The sequence below is a fragment of the Microtus oregoni genome, unplaced genomic scaffold (assembly GCF_018167655.1).
Source record: "Microtus oregoni isolate MIOR12 unplaced genomic scaffold, Mior012 000006F_ref0000085, whole genome shotgun sequence".
Taxonomy (NCBI): domain Eukaryota; kingdom Metazoa; phylum Chordata; class Mammalia; order Rodentia; family Cricetidae; genus Microtus; species Microtus oregoni.
The window spans coordinates 27,586,339-27,601,191 of NW_024543065.1; the positions used below are offsets into that span (position 1 = coordinate 27,586,339).

General features: G+C 44.1%; 1 protein-coding gene across 1 annotated transcript in view; it reads left to right on the forward strand.

Annotated features, from left to right (window-relative positions):
- Positions 1-10,559, forward strand: part of Ak9 (adenylate kinase 9) — a 109,312-nt gene extending 98,753 nt beyond the window's left edge. The window contains exons 32-39 of the mRNA XM_041654182.1: positions 263-409; positions 517-737; positions 3,559-3,755; positions 5,033-5,202; positions 5,697-5,795; positions 7,057-7,159; positions 9,290-9,404; positions 10,127-10,559. Coding sequence (XP_041510116.1) covers positions 263-409; positions 517-737; positions 3,559-3,755; positions 5,033-5,202; positions 5,697-5,795; positions 7,057-7,159; positions 9,290-9,404; positions 10,127-10,329 — 1,255 coding nt within the window. The 3' untranslated portion in view covers positions 10,330-10,559. The remainder of the gene's footprint in view (positions 1-262; positions 410-516; positions 738-3,558; positions 3,756-5,032; positions 5,203-5,696; positions 5,796-7,056; positions 7,160-9,289; positions 9,405-10,126) is intronic.
- Positions 10,560-14,853: the final 4,294 nt, after the last annotated feature.

The window sequence follows — 14,853 nt, forward strand, 5'->3', positions numbered from 1 at the left end:
GTGTGGTGCTGAGCATATGGATGGATGAATGTGGCTCTCCTGCCTCTGCTTCCAAAGCTGTGGATGTGTCCTGCCCACCTCAATGTCTAGAGATGACTAAGGGTTAAGATGTAAAGATGGAGGAGAAAACACAAAAAAAAATGTATCAGTGTCATAAGGAAAAGCCTAGGAGTACTCAAAGACAGAGATCTGTTCTGGAAGACATAAGGAAATTATGAGAAAAAAGGAATGTGGAATTTCTGTTTTTCTGTTTGTCTGCTAGTGTGGTCATTGATGGCTACCCTGTAACCACAAACCAGATGAATATCTTGGAGACGAGGTCAATCATTCCCATGGTCATCTTTGAGTTGGACGTGCCATCCAAGGAGATATTCAAGAGGTTGCTCTTCGAGAGGAAGATGGAGCAGAGGTAATCTTCCTGAGGGAACTGTGGGACTGGGGTGACCCTGACCATGTATACAGGGGATGTCGCAGGCCTTCAACAACTTTTCCACCCCTGCCCTGTTTTCTTCTTAGTACGCCTTATCCACTGCACAACAGCACACAGATTATAGCTTACAAGAATGCCAAGTACCGTAAAAATGTCAGTGAGATCAGGCAGTTTTATCAAGAACAGCATCAAAACTGGCATGTGATTGATGGATTTCACAGTAAGTGGTGGGTGTGGAATGAAGTCATTAAAGACATCCAGCAGATGAATAAATACATACAGACATACATGGAAAAAATAAAGGAAGGTAAGTTATTATGTGTATGTGTATACGTGTGTGTGTGTGTGTGTGTGTGTGAGAGAGAGAGAGAGAGAGAGAGAGAGAGAGAGAGAGAGAGAGAGAATGAAGGCCAGAGAACAACCTCAGGTGTCTAAAAGAAAGGGAGGGATAGATAGGAGCCTAGCAAGATATTATGAGACCAAATGATACATCCACAGCTCTATGTCCAACATCTGAAACCACAGCAGCCCCTCCCACCCCGAGGATACCCATGTGTGGCCCACATGACCTCTCTCTTGGGCTGGCTCCATCTTCAGCTTTCCTCAGCAGACCTTCCATATCCTTGGCATCCCTAACATCCCTGCACATTTATTGTGTTATTTTCAACAATACATTTCTGTCACGTAATCCACTCGGTTTGGGTACTTGTTTCTAATAGCCCCCGCCCCCATCTCAACTTCAAGCAACACAGTCTCAGGAGCCATCTGGAGAGATGTTGATTGAGTTCGCCACACACTGCTTGGCTTCCAAGCCCTCTTCTAAAATCTTGGTGGAAGCTTCTATGACCCTAGAACTCTCTCCTTAGTCATGCCTGAAATGGCAGCATCAATTGGATAATTGTTTATTTATTAACTGCCCATGTATCTCAGGCTGGCCTCGAACCCTGGCTTCCTACTCCTCACCACCACACCAGCAGGCAGTCTTGCAGGGGAACAAGCCTTTGAAAAGGCAAGGGAAAGCAGACTGCCAGCATGACAGAGACCCGGGCCTTTGGAATTGTTTTAGTTTCCTAGGGCTACAAGGAAAAACTGAGTGGATCAAAAGACAGAAATGTATCATGTCAGAATTCACAAGGCTGGAAGTTCAAAACCAAGGTGTTGGCGGTGTCATGCTTTCTCTGAGGACTTTATGGGAGGGTCATCTTCATGCCTTCTTCTTTGTTTCCAGCATAACCAACAATCGTTGGCTTCAGAGTCACCATGACAACCCTATCTCTTGCCTGTCATTCTTTTTGTCTGTCACATGCCATGCTCCTCTGTGTCTTTGTCCATCTGACTCTGTTCTCAAAAGTGACTACATTCAAAGATGCTGTGAATCCTTCAATGTCTCTTTTGAGACCACAGTTCAGCTTAGAAAACTAAGCTAACTTTGCAGTATTTCTGTTTGTTTGTTTGTTTTTCCAGGCAGCATCTCCCTATGTAGCCCTGGCTGGTCTTGAATGCACAGAGATCCACCTGCCTCTACCTCCAGTGTTCTGGTATTAAAGGCAGGTGCTTTTGGTATATCCTTTTCATTAGAAACTAATATTCACATCCAAAGGGAACAATTTCTAAGGTATGAACAACAGGGCAGGCACGAATTCACAGCAGCACCAGACGCGTGACTGAACAGGCCAGTCTGTGTCCTGCAGTGATTGATGTTCATAGCACAAGGACACAGCGAACCAATCAGAGTTCTGTTCAGTCAGTGATAAATAATCAGTGACACAGTCAGACTTATGTTCAAATTAACAGAGGAATTGGGGAAATTAGGTAGCAAGTAACAACATCACTTTGTATTAGGCAAGTAACCCTACTCCAGAAACCTCTGAGCCCTGAAAGATACAAAGATGTTAGGAGACCCTGCCAGTTGCTACTCTGAACTCTTCCGAGTGGACCAGGACCTATTGAAGTGGTCACAGTTCATGGCTGGTATCCAGTTTCGTGGAGATCAGAAGTGGAGCCAAGGAGTCCAGTTCAGCTTTGTTGACTCAGTCAGGCCACAGATGTCGCCACTTGGAAAATCCTAGATTCCAGCAGTGTACAGTCTAAGGACCTTTCTGGGAAGGGTGCCGAGGCCACACTGGTCATTCCTTGCTTTCAGGAGGTCAGTGAAAGATGGCAGCCAATAAGACAATGTTCTTCAATGCCCACCTCACTGAAAGAGGGCTATGGTCACTGGACTAGCAGTTAGTATCAGAATTGGGTAGAAATACTTGTTAGAACATAGATGTGTGTGTATGCCCATTCATACAGATGTATGTATGTATATGTAAGTATTGAATTATACAAAATATGTGTATATAACTATTATTTGTATATAATTGATAATACCTAAAAACTAGAATGAAAATACACAAGAAAGACAAATATTTAAGTAAACCACATATATACATACATAAGTTAAAAGTCTTATAGTTTATATGTTTGTATAGTAGAATTTGCTATGCATAAATTTGAAGGAACTAGGTGGCCGGGCATGGGGGAGCCCTAATATAATGACATAAGATGACCACAAGGTCAAGGCCTGGGATACATAGAATAAAAACATGTCTCTTGAACACAAAAACAAACCAAGATTAAACATATCTACAGAATTGAGTCAACAGAGAAAGATGTCAAAGATAAGCAACTGATAAGTTGCAAAATAATGTTTATAGTAATGGCATGAATACACTATATGCAAAAAACACACACACATATATGTATTTATATGTAAGTATGTATAGAAAAATATTTTAAAAGGCATAAACACAATAGTGGATACTGCTTAGGATGGGTAGTAGGCTGAGAGGGTGTAGGCATGAAGAATAACTTTTGTTTCGTTAGTTTGCTTGCTTGTTTTGAGAGAGGTTTTGTGTAGCCCAGGCTGCTTCAGAATTTGTGGTAATCCCCCTGCCTCAGCCTCCAGAACTTGGGATTGTAGACTTCCACCACCATATGCATTTATAGTAACTTTACTTTTCACTCTGTCGTTTAGAATGTGAGACTGTGGACTGTTAATATAGTGGTGTCTAACTGAAATTATTTTACTTTTTAACCATTACATTTCCTGTGAAAATATACAATAACTAATATGTTAATAACAGGGAAAGCTGCTTGCATTGACAAACTATGTATCACGCCTGAAGAGCTGATTTCTCGTCTGGGAGAGTTTGGGCAGTTCTGCCCCGTCAGCCTGGCAGAGTCTTATGAGTTAGTTGATTGTTCTGTGACTAACAGCTTGGAATTCGCAGCAGAGTTCAGAGGACACTATTATAAAATGGGTTCTCAAGAAAAGCTAAACGTAAGTTTGTTTCTTATCTAAATATTTATTAAGGAAGGAAAATTACTTGTCTTGATGAGAAGAACAGGCACCCTTGGGAATACTTAGAAAATTGGAACCAAGAACCCAATTATTGGAACCTGTAACTCTGGGATCAGAGAGAAACTCAAAGAGTAGCCCTGGACTGCCCCAGCCCCAGAAACATTTTGAAGGCTTTGGCCAGTGGTGGGTCTTGGGTTACTTATCAGGCAGGGAAAGTCAACAGTTGAGTCTCCCCAATGGAGGGAGCGTGAAGCATCTAGACTCAGTCCACAGAAAAATACCAGGGGATTCAGCTTCAAGAGATGAGGGAGTAAAGCCAAAGTCAGTAGGAATGAAGCAAAGTATGGAATTGATGTCTTCCATACTTAAAAAATAAGTAAATAAAACAGCACTAGTTATCCCCAGCATCTGTGAGGATTGGTTTCAGGACATCCCCTCCAAGGCTGCCAAAATCTATGGGTGCTCAATTACAAAGCAGGTAGCATTTGCATATAACCTAACCTATGCAAACCCTCCCACATCCATGGAAACACTTGTAGATGGCTTATCTAATGCAATGTAAAAAGCTTGTAAATAGTTGCTAGGCTGTGTTGTTGGAGACTTGTGCGAGGGAAAAGGCAGACAAGTTCAGTAAAGAACTAGTCTTTTTCCTGAACCCCTCCAGCCTGAATCTGAGGCTGCACAGGCCACGGATATGGAGAATGGACTACTTGTACCTATTGATTCAAAAGTCTAACCAGATATTGATTCCAATATTTTGATACCTGTGATTTGATGACACATAATGGTTTGTAACGGAAGACAATAATGAAAACTAATCTGAATATTTTATTTTCCTCCAGAGAATAAGAACTTTAATTTCTTTACTTTGGGGGTGCTTCTTTCCTTATATCATACTTCTTTCCTACTTATATCTTAATAATCACAGAATTTTCAAAACAGAAGTCCTGGCAGATATTTTGTGCCTTTGCATCCTTCAGAGCAACTGTTGACACAGGAGAGCCCTAAAGGGCACAGGTAGACTGGCAGGTGACGAAGGACTCTCTAGTCCTTGTCATAGAATAGGAACTAAAATAATACTATGTAAGAGGAGACCTTTGGTTGCTTGGGATTATTATCCTGCAGAACTTCTTACAGGAGAAGTTACAATAGCTTCTCTCAGGTGGCTTGAAAGGCTACTGAAATGGGAAATGATTTTGATTGGTGTATTATTGCTGTTTTAAATGCTCTTGCTGTCGTACCTCTTTTCTTAATAGAAATTTCTGATGAACCCAGAATTGTACGTGCCCCCCTTGGCACCTCATCCACTCCCACCTGCTGCCATGCTCCCCAAAAGGCTGACCCTGTCAGAGCTCAAGAGTCGATTTCCCAAGTGTGCTGAGCTCCAAGGCTACTGCCCAGTGACTTACCTTGACGGAAAACAAAGGCAAGCCCTCATATTTGCAGGACAGACCCACACCCCTGCTCAGTACCATGGGTCCATGGGACTGTTTTTAAGGATTTATTTTTAATCTCGTGTGTGTGTGTGTGTGTGTGTGTGTGTGTGTACCGTGTGCATGCAGGTGCCCACTGAGGCCACAAGAGAACATCTGATCCCCTGGAACTAGAGCTATGGGCATTGGGACTCACCCAACATGGGATAAACATGTTGGGAACCCCAAGTCCTGTCCTTCTCAAGAGCAGCAAGCGCTCTTAACCTCTGAGCCACCTCTCCAATTCACGAAGAAACAGTCTTACCATGCTGATCACCTGGGGAAACAGTCCTTTCTTACTTGAGCTGCGGAAGCAGAAAAAATGACACATTTTTGGCATTTTATTTATATAGTACTCCATATCAATGCTAAGATATTAATTACAAAGCTACATGTATTAATTACACCATGGTTTTTGTTTTGTTTTGTCTCGTTTTTCGTTTTTCAGATATGACGCCCTGGTGCCTGGTAACATTCAATATGCCGTAGAGTATCGGGATCGTATATTTATTTGCGAGAGTGAAGAAAAGCTGCAGAAATTTTTGAGGTGAGATTATTCGCCAATTGTAAATATTTATCATGTTCTATGCCCCATCTACTGTTCTTGGAACTGTGGAAGAAAAGGGAAGGGACACACAGACACGGGGACACACACACACAAAGGGAGAGTGGATAAGCACTGCTTTGTCCCAAAGCATAAAACTCCAGAACAAATGGTAGATTTTTGAGTACCTGATAATAATAGAATGTTTTGGTTTGGTTTGGTTTTCCAAGACAGAGTCTCTCTGTGTATCTTTGGCTGTCCTGGAACTCCTTTTGTAGACCAGGCTGGCCTCAAACTCACAGAGATCCTCCTGCCTCTGCCTCCCAGGTGCTGGGATTAAAGGCGTGCGCCACCACTGCCCTGCCATAATAATGGAATCTTTTGGCCCAAAGAGTGAGAAAGGGTCTAGCACACTGGTATGATTGGACTGTCTGAGTAAGGACCAGGAATAGACTAGAATAAGGGATAAAGGGCCAGATGCCAAGCTAATGGACCCACAAACAACCTGTCCCTGGAGACCCAGAAACTGTAGGAAAGTCAGCCTGTCTGGATGTGGCAGGGCTGGAGGTCAGCAGGGTAGCATACAGAGGTTCAAGCAACACCACCAAACAGCATTTCATTTAGACTTGATCCTATGAGCCATAGCGTGTATTGCCGGCTTGTAAGCTAGGCCAGTATTAAAATCAGTTTTGCTTAGGAATAAGATCTTCCATGAGATGTCAGGAATGGGTGGAGGCAGAAACGGTGTTTAGAGGTTAATAGAGCAATCCTAAACAATATACGAGGCAGGTTGGAGCTCCCACCCTTAGGCCCTCCTCTCTCCACTGGTCACCCCTCCTGCCACCACCCCAGTGTCCTCCACCTTGGCCACAGGGGTATTTATTCATCTCGGGAATGAAGGCGCCACTTAGATAATTCAAATTTTTCAGAAGAATGAAAAAGTTTTATATAGTCGCTGCGAAAATTAAGAAATCTGATAAAGAGGTGATCAAGGTTGGAACCCCGGAGCCAGGCATGGTGGCTCATTCCCAGCACTCAGAAGGTGGGAGCAGAATTAGGAGTTCGAAGTTGTTCTTAGCTGTGGAGTAGGTTACACGATTGTGGGAAATCGAAAATCAAAGAAGCTGCTAGAACCCCTAGTCTTCTCCCTTGTGTAAATTTTCTCCAGGAGGCAAAGCAGGCAGTGAGCCTTGTCTCACATTTGCGTCTATATGCTCTGCATGGATGTGTGTGCACATGCGTCTAACGATCTTTGTATCCACAGGCTGCCGATGCGTTACTGGGACCAGAAGCTCCCACACAAGCTTCCTCCGCTAAAGGAATCCATCCACCTCACCAGTCTCCCTTTGCCTGGGTATCTGGAACAGGTTCTGTTGAGGGATTTTCTACAATACACATACACGTTACAAGAATGCAGGGGTCTCTTCTAACAATAACTTCTGCTTTTATAACTGGGGTTCCAGGCAAAATTTCCCGATTTTAAGTTGTAAAGCACTCTTTAACTATTTCATTTACGGGTGGTTGTTAAAATGAAAGCTGTGAACTCCTATAACCAATGCCTGAAACAGCACTACCCCAGAGAGGGGGGGATGAGCGGTCAGTACCCCAGCGAGGGGTGGATGGGCGGTCAGTACCCCAGCGAGGGGGGATGGGCGGTCAGTACCCCAGCGAGGGGGGGGGATAGGCGGTCAGTACCCCAGCGAGGGGGGATGGGCGGTCTTAAAACTACTCACATGTAAATTGGATGCCTAGTTTGATTTCTCCTCCTCCTCTTTATTCCTCATCTTCCTCCTTCTCCTCCTTCTCCTTCTTTTTTAATGATTTGGAATGTTGCATTGGCCTGCCAAAGGTTAACTTACTCCACAAAAGAATTCCAGGATAGGTGAACTACAAAACCCATGTTTTATCCCAAATCCACGTGAAATTACTCAAACCACATTTGCTTCATCCAGATATAATTATATAATTATTTTTTTAAAATAGTAACATTTGTCACTAGTCAATTTCTGTTTCAAAGTAATTTAATTTTTTTATTTTTACTTTTATTTTTTTGCTTTTTCGAGACAGGGTTTCTCTGTGGCTTTGGAGCCTACCCTGGAACTAGCTCTGTAGACCAGGCTGGTCTCGAACTCACAGAGATCCGCCTGCCTCTGCCTCCCGAGTGCTGGGATTAAAGGCGTGCGCCACCATCGCCCAGCTTCAAAGTAATTTAATTTTGAAATTATTATTTGTGCATGAATGTGCGTGCCCTGCCCATGACGGGAGGGGACATGTGTCATGGTGTGTGTGTGTAGAGGCCAGGTGACAACTCTACAGAGTTGGTTCTCTCCTCCCAATTTTACATGTGTTCCTAGGGTCAAACTCAGGTCACCAGGCTTGCAGACACCTTTACTTACTGAGCCCCTCACTAGTCTCCTGAAGTTATTGCTTTCTAGTTCTTCAGGATAAATGCCAAAACCACAATTTTACAGGTTTATTACAACTTCTTAAACACTTTGTTTTGTTTTGGTTTTCAATTTGCCTAGAAAGTTAGCTTGCAATGGTAGCTATTTGAGCTGCAGAGCAAGACTGCCTGAAAAATAAAAATCTGAGAGAAAAACCAAAGGAGAGATGGGGAGAAAGCTGGCTTCCATCTGGCATAATGCCATCAAGCCAGGGAGGACCACCGGGGAGGAGTCTTGTCACAGGCCTGTTTTACATGTGCCAGGGAGGACCACTGGGGAGGAGATTGTCACAGGCCTGTTTTACATGTGCCAGGGAGGACCACTGGGGAGGAGATTGTCACAGGCCTGTTTTACATGTGCCAGGGAGGACCACTGGGGAGGAGATTGTCACAGGCCTGTTTTACATGTGCCAGGGAGGACCACTGGGGAGGAGATTGTCACAGGCCTGTTTTACATGTGCCAGGGAGGACCACTGGGGAGGAGATTGTCACAGGCCTGTTTTACATGTGCCAGGGAGGACCACTGGGGAGGAGATTGTCACAGGCCTGTTTTACATGTGCCAGGGAGGACCACTGGGGAGGAGTCTTGTCACAGGCCTGTTTTATTAGGAGGCCTCTTTCACCTTCGCAGCTCTAGGAATTTGGCTGCAGTGACACTGTGGTCTCTGGATTCCTTGTCATGTGGCCAAGGATGCAGAGTGGGAGGCAGGCTGCCCATGCGACCACACAAGCAGAGATGAGCCAAAGCCACTCAGAGCTCCGCGTCCCCATCTTTCCTTTCTAACTTTATGTTACAGAAAATGTCAGCCATATGAACAGAGGCCGTCATGCACTGAAGCCCAGGCATGCAGCCCTCCCCCAGCTGGCATGATGCCAGCTTATATTTCATTTCCCCTCTGCAAGTGTAGTTTGTGTTTCTTTCCTGTTGGCTGGATGGCCACCTAAGCACCCCATCCCAGGAAAGGCTATGTGATGAAAAGAATCAGGCCTTTACTGATCTGTATTAAGAATGGGAACTCATCTACGCACTGACTTCAACTGTTGCCTCCCTCAGGGTACAGCAACTTCCCTAATCAAAGCCTTGAATGCAGCGGGATGCCTGAAGCCCAAGTTCCCCTTCCTAAGCGTGAGGCGGTCTGTCCTCCTCTACATAGGGTTTCATCTCAAAGGTAAGCTTTCTAAATGACCACCACTCAGAGGCGCTCAGCACTTGGCCCATGAGTGGCAGACTGGGCTGGTTATTATTTCCTTGTCCGGGAAGGGGCAGATGAAACACAGGTGAAAAATGAAAACATCGAACTGAAATTGCCAGTTTTTAAGTCAAGCACTATAAACTGCACCTGGTAGCACAGGCCCATAAAATCCCAGCTGCGCAGGCCGCTGAGGAGGATTCCAAGATCAAAGCCTGCCTGGGTTATGGAGTGAGCTCCACTACAGCCTTGGCCACTGAGGAAGACCCTGCCACAAAAACAAGTTTAAACTAGGCACGGTGGCACACACCTTTAATCCCAGCAGAGGAGGGAGGCAGAGGCAGGCAGATCTCTTGTGAGTTCAAGGCCAGCCTGGTCTACACAGCCAGGGCTACACAGTGAGGCCTTATCTCAAAAAAAAAAAAAAAAAAGCAGAGGTCTGGGCATAGTGGTAGAGCACTTGCTTAGTGCATGTGAGACTCAGGGTCATAAATAATATAGTCAACACTCAAAAATCCATGCCATAATAAAGGTGAACACAGAAAATTACGGTCTAAGATAGTGGCCCTCTAACCTTATCCAAGATGGGACCATCTTCCCCTTAGCTGGGTGGCCTACTTACACACAAAGTTCTGCCTTGTTGAATGGCTTACTAACCACCTTATCAGAAAGCATTCATAACTTGGTGACATTTTCTACAGCCTTTAATCCCAAAGGTTCTGAATATTCAAGAAAAAAATACAAGAAGAAGATGGAAAAGTTTTTGGAAAGATGTGAACTCATAACATACCTCAGTGCCAAGATGACCCGGAAGTACAAGGAGCCTCAGTTTCGAGCCATCGACTTCGATCACAAGCTACAGACCTTTTTGGCCCTGAGAAACATAGACCCCATTACCGGATAACTTGCTTAGGTTACCAAGACCCAAATTTCTCAAATCTTCTCCCAGGGAGAGAGGGACTTAAAGGAGCAGACTTCAAATCTTGCATTTTCTGAAGTTTATTTCCCTCTTATCTGATGTTATGTGGTCGCCAGGTCTCAAATGGACTCAAAGCCCTATGAGGAAGGGTCACCCTCTGAGTACCTAAGTGTTAATACAATTTTCAAGTTTATTGCCTTTTTCTGAATTTTGATGCTTCCACAAAATGGGCATCCTGTTTGAGATATTAAAATGCTTACTAAATCTATTTTCTATTTTCTTTTCTTTTGTTGCTTGCTTGTTTGTTTGAGACAGAGTGTCTCTACAAAGCACTGACTATCCTGGAACTCTGCAGACCAAGCTGGCCCCAAACTCACAGAGATCTGTCTGCCTCCACGTGTGCCACCATGTCTGACTTTCAGTAGAAAGCCAGTCTCTGTACAGAGAACTACGCATTAAACATCAGGAAGTTTCAGGAGACAAGCAAGCTAGTGGGAACCTTGGTAATACCTCTGACATAGCGGATTGTTTGTACATTTTCTGAATGGAAGACACTGTCATTTTCTTTTCTTTTCTTTTCTTTTCTTTGTTTTTTATTTTATTTATTTATTTATTTGGTTTTTCAAGACAGGGTTTCTTTATAGTTTGGAGCCTATCCTGGAACTAGCTCTTGTGGATCAGGCTGGACTCAAACTCACAGAGATCCGCCCGCCTCTGCCTCCCAGTTGCTGGGATTAAAGGTGTGCACCACCACCACCTGGCTGACACCTGGCTCGAAAGGCAGAGGCAGGTGAAGGTCTGAGTTCGAGGCCAGCCTGGTCTGCAGTTCGAGTTCCAGGACAGCCAGGGCTACAGAAAGAAACTCTGTCTCAGAAAAACACAAAAAGACACTGTCATTTTCTCAGCAAAATAAATGAAATCAGTAGCAAGTAACTGGCTGCCCTTCCTTAAGTGTTCGCTAATGCATAATTAGTATATAGTTCTATAATTAGAAATCACCTTGGGTCCTAAGAAAGAAAAATTCACATTTTTATAAAATCTGTCAAAAAAACATATAAGGCAGAGAAACAGTTAACTAAGTTGGATTTGAGTGAATTTTAATATAAGATCGAATTTTTAGCACCTGTATAAAATAGTTAGAATTCTTAATAGTAAAAATGTAAGGCTAGAAAGGGGGCTTATCAGTTAAGAGCATTCATATTCTCTGCACAGCTTAGAGTACCTAGAACTTTAGTTTCAGGGACTCATGCCCATTCTGTCTCTGAGGGCACCTCCACTCACATGCACACCCCCAAAATTAAAAATAAGTAAATGTATGTGTGTGTGTGTATGTATGTGTGTGTGCGTGCGTGTGTGTGTGTGTGTGTGTGTTCATGGCGAGTGAAGGGAGAGAGAACAATGTAGTTAGTAACATAACAATTCCTAAGCGAAAGCTAGAACACAGGACTGGAAATGTGGGCAGCTGTGAGATGCTTGGTTCATATACAGGAAACTCCCCAGAACCTCACATAAAACCCAGGCATGGCGGCTCATACTCATGATCCCAACACTTGGAAAGTGGAGACAGGAGGATAAGAAGGTCAAGAATATCCTCGGCTACATAGTAACAGTCCACGTTCAAAGCCAGTCTGGGCTACAGGGAACCCTGTTTCCAACAAACAAAGAAAAAGGTGAAGGAGGGGGAGAGATGGAGGGAGTGAGAGAGGGATGGAGAGAGAAAGGAAGGAGGAGGAGAAGGAAGAAAAAAAGGAGGAGAGGAAAGGAGAAGAGAAGACAAAATTCCCTAAAGTCTGTTAGAAGATTGCGAGTTAACTACAAAGGTTTTCAAGGTTTTTAAGCCACGCCCACTCTTATTCCCATTTTTTTATTTTCTTCCTTCTTTTCTCTCTCTCTCTCCCTTCCCTCTTTCCTCCCCCCCCTCTCTCTCTCTCTCTCTCTCTCTCTCTCTCCCTCCCTCCCTCCCTCCCCAGGCCACAACATTATATAGTAATTGCTCAGCCATCTTTTTATGAACGACTTGTCAGAACCAAGGGTTATGATAAAGACTAAACCAAAAGCAAGACTTCCTGGTGCTACTGCTTTGTGAATAAAGTGGCTGTCCTTGGCTGTAGATTCTTTGCTATAACTGACTTCCCTTCTGTTACATATTTGGGAATTGGTCCCACAGTTCAGAACTGTTTCTTGCACCTTTGGGCTATGTGAAAACAGGTTTCCACTACCAGGCCTCAGCTCCCCTCCCCTTAGGTAAACGCAAAGATCTGCCTTCCTGCAATTATCTTTATCAGCAGGCATTTGGTCAGTTTTAGGGTCCAGAATTACTACTACTTGCCCAGGCTGCTGTTCTGGTTTTACCCCACAAGCAGAACGGCTGATAACAGCGTAGCCCGGAACTGATAATTTAGAGGCCCAGGTCTCTGCTTAGAGCAGTAAGTCTAAACTCAGACCTAGGCCGCAGAAACTGCAGTGTGTGGTTTATGTGCTATCTTATCAAATAAATCTTTTAGCATTTTTATCCACCACCTGAAAATGTAGCCTAGCACACTAACCTTCCCTTCTAGAATCCCCTGAGGATTTCCTTTCTTAACTAACTTTCTCCATTAAGGAGTTCACTGGACATGCACGGATCTGGGTGTGTGTGTGTGTGTGTGTGTGTGTGTGTGTGTGTGTGTGTGTTCTTACCGGATTTTATGGGGGAAAAGAATTCCAGCCCTGGAACTTGCTAGGGCTGGGGATTGCTGGTTTTAAGGGTATATATGACTGGGGACATTTGTAATGGGTAGAACAAAGAATAAGTTAGAACAAGGCAGAACAAGGAGGGACAATGAGAAACGATGGATTGAAGAAAGAAGAATAGAGAATCATGGATAGAAGAAACCTATTGTGAGTAGACTTCTTTCCCTCAGATTTTTATCCCCCCTTTAGCTCATCCTGGCATCTTTAACTGAACCCTGAACGAAAGCTTTAAAAGCTAGAAATTTAAGGTTCTCATAACTTACTTTTATTCCTTCCTTCTTCCTTCCTTTCTTGTCTTTCTTGGCATGGGTGTTTTGCCTCGTGTATATCTGAGGATGCCAAAGACCTTGGAACTGGAGGTACAGAGAGTTGTGAGCCACCATGCAGTCATTGAATCTAGCCCATCTCTCCAGGCACCCTACACACCTTTTTTTTTTTTTTTTTAGGTCTGCAATTTACCATTTTCCCACCACAAGCTCATATTTTACTGACCTTTTAGCTCCTAATGAGATTTCAACATCCACTGTCTCTCCAGGCAGTGGGCATCCTGGCTTTCTTAACAATTAAGCCCAGCAGCATTGCTCAGTGCCCTCTGAGTTTCAAGTTCTGAAGGCTAGCAGCCCTTGATGGATAGCTTCAAGTATTTCCTGGGACCTCCAGGAAGTATCTTACATGCCCCAGAGCAGGTCCATAGCCACTGAACATCACTTGATGAGGTCATGTTCTTTAATTTGGCTTCTACTAGGTCCCACTGAACCTATGGCTAGAATTACCCCCAAAGAGGCAGCAGGAACCCACAGGTATTGCCAAATGGAGTGAGTTTGGATTCCAAAGAAAGAATGCCAAGGTGGTGGTACACACATTTATCCAGAGAACCTGTGCACAGAGGAGGCTGTGGTGGACAAGTGATGCTCTGTGGAAGAGGGTACCCAGTGAAGGAGTTGAAGCATGGAGTTTTATGAAAGCTTAACAAATCTGGCTTAGGATCATTGTAAGCAAATGATTGCTTTTCCCATAGTTTCACATTCTTCCTTTGTTCTAAACCTTGGACTGACCTCAAGCTTTGACCACTGTGGGGAATAACTTACAACATTGTTTCATTTCATACTGTTGGTGTGCTGGTGAATTTTTCAAGTTGTGTGCTAACTGTAATAAATTATATGAACTGAGGGGGAAAAAAGAAACTTGGCTTAGGTTGGGCTAGTTTCTTTTGGGCTGTGAAGCAACCACCTAAACAACAGTGTATGGCTGGAGTTCAGGTCTGCCAGGAAAAAAGCAGCGAGACCAGTCACAGAGTTGTGAAGGCAGAACTCTGTTTCCTGTTTGGGGACAGAAGAAAGAAAGGAAGCAAGCAAGCATGGGAGGTTCTGTAGCTTCTCTGAGAGTGTCATGACCTCCACGATGCTGTCCTGTGAGTTTTAGCAACTCAGTTGCCACTGTTTGGAAGATGCTGAACACTGCACGGCCACGCGCCAAATGTCCCGTCTCTTAGGAAGAAGTCACTGAGCTGAGCCAGGAACCAAACCCTGCGTGGTTCCCCTTTCTTAACCCTACTCTTGAAGATCATATCTTCTGAGTATCTCAACAGAGTGCAGGAAACCCACGCAGTGGGAAACTATTTCCCAGAATGGTATAGCTCTGGCCAGTGCAGGTCCCTGACACACACATGCAACTGCAATTACATACATGTAGAGCCTTGTACAGGAGAAATGCAAACAGGTCACATGTACAGGGTGTCTGCAATGTGTCAGACGGTCTATCACTGAATTAACATAC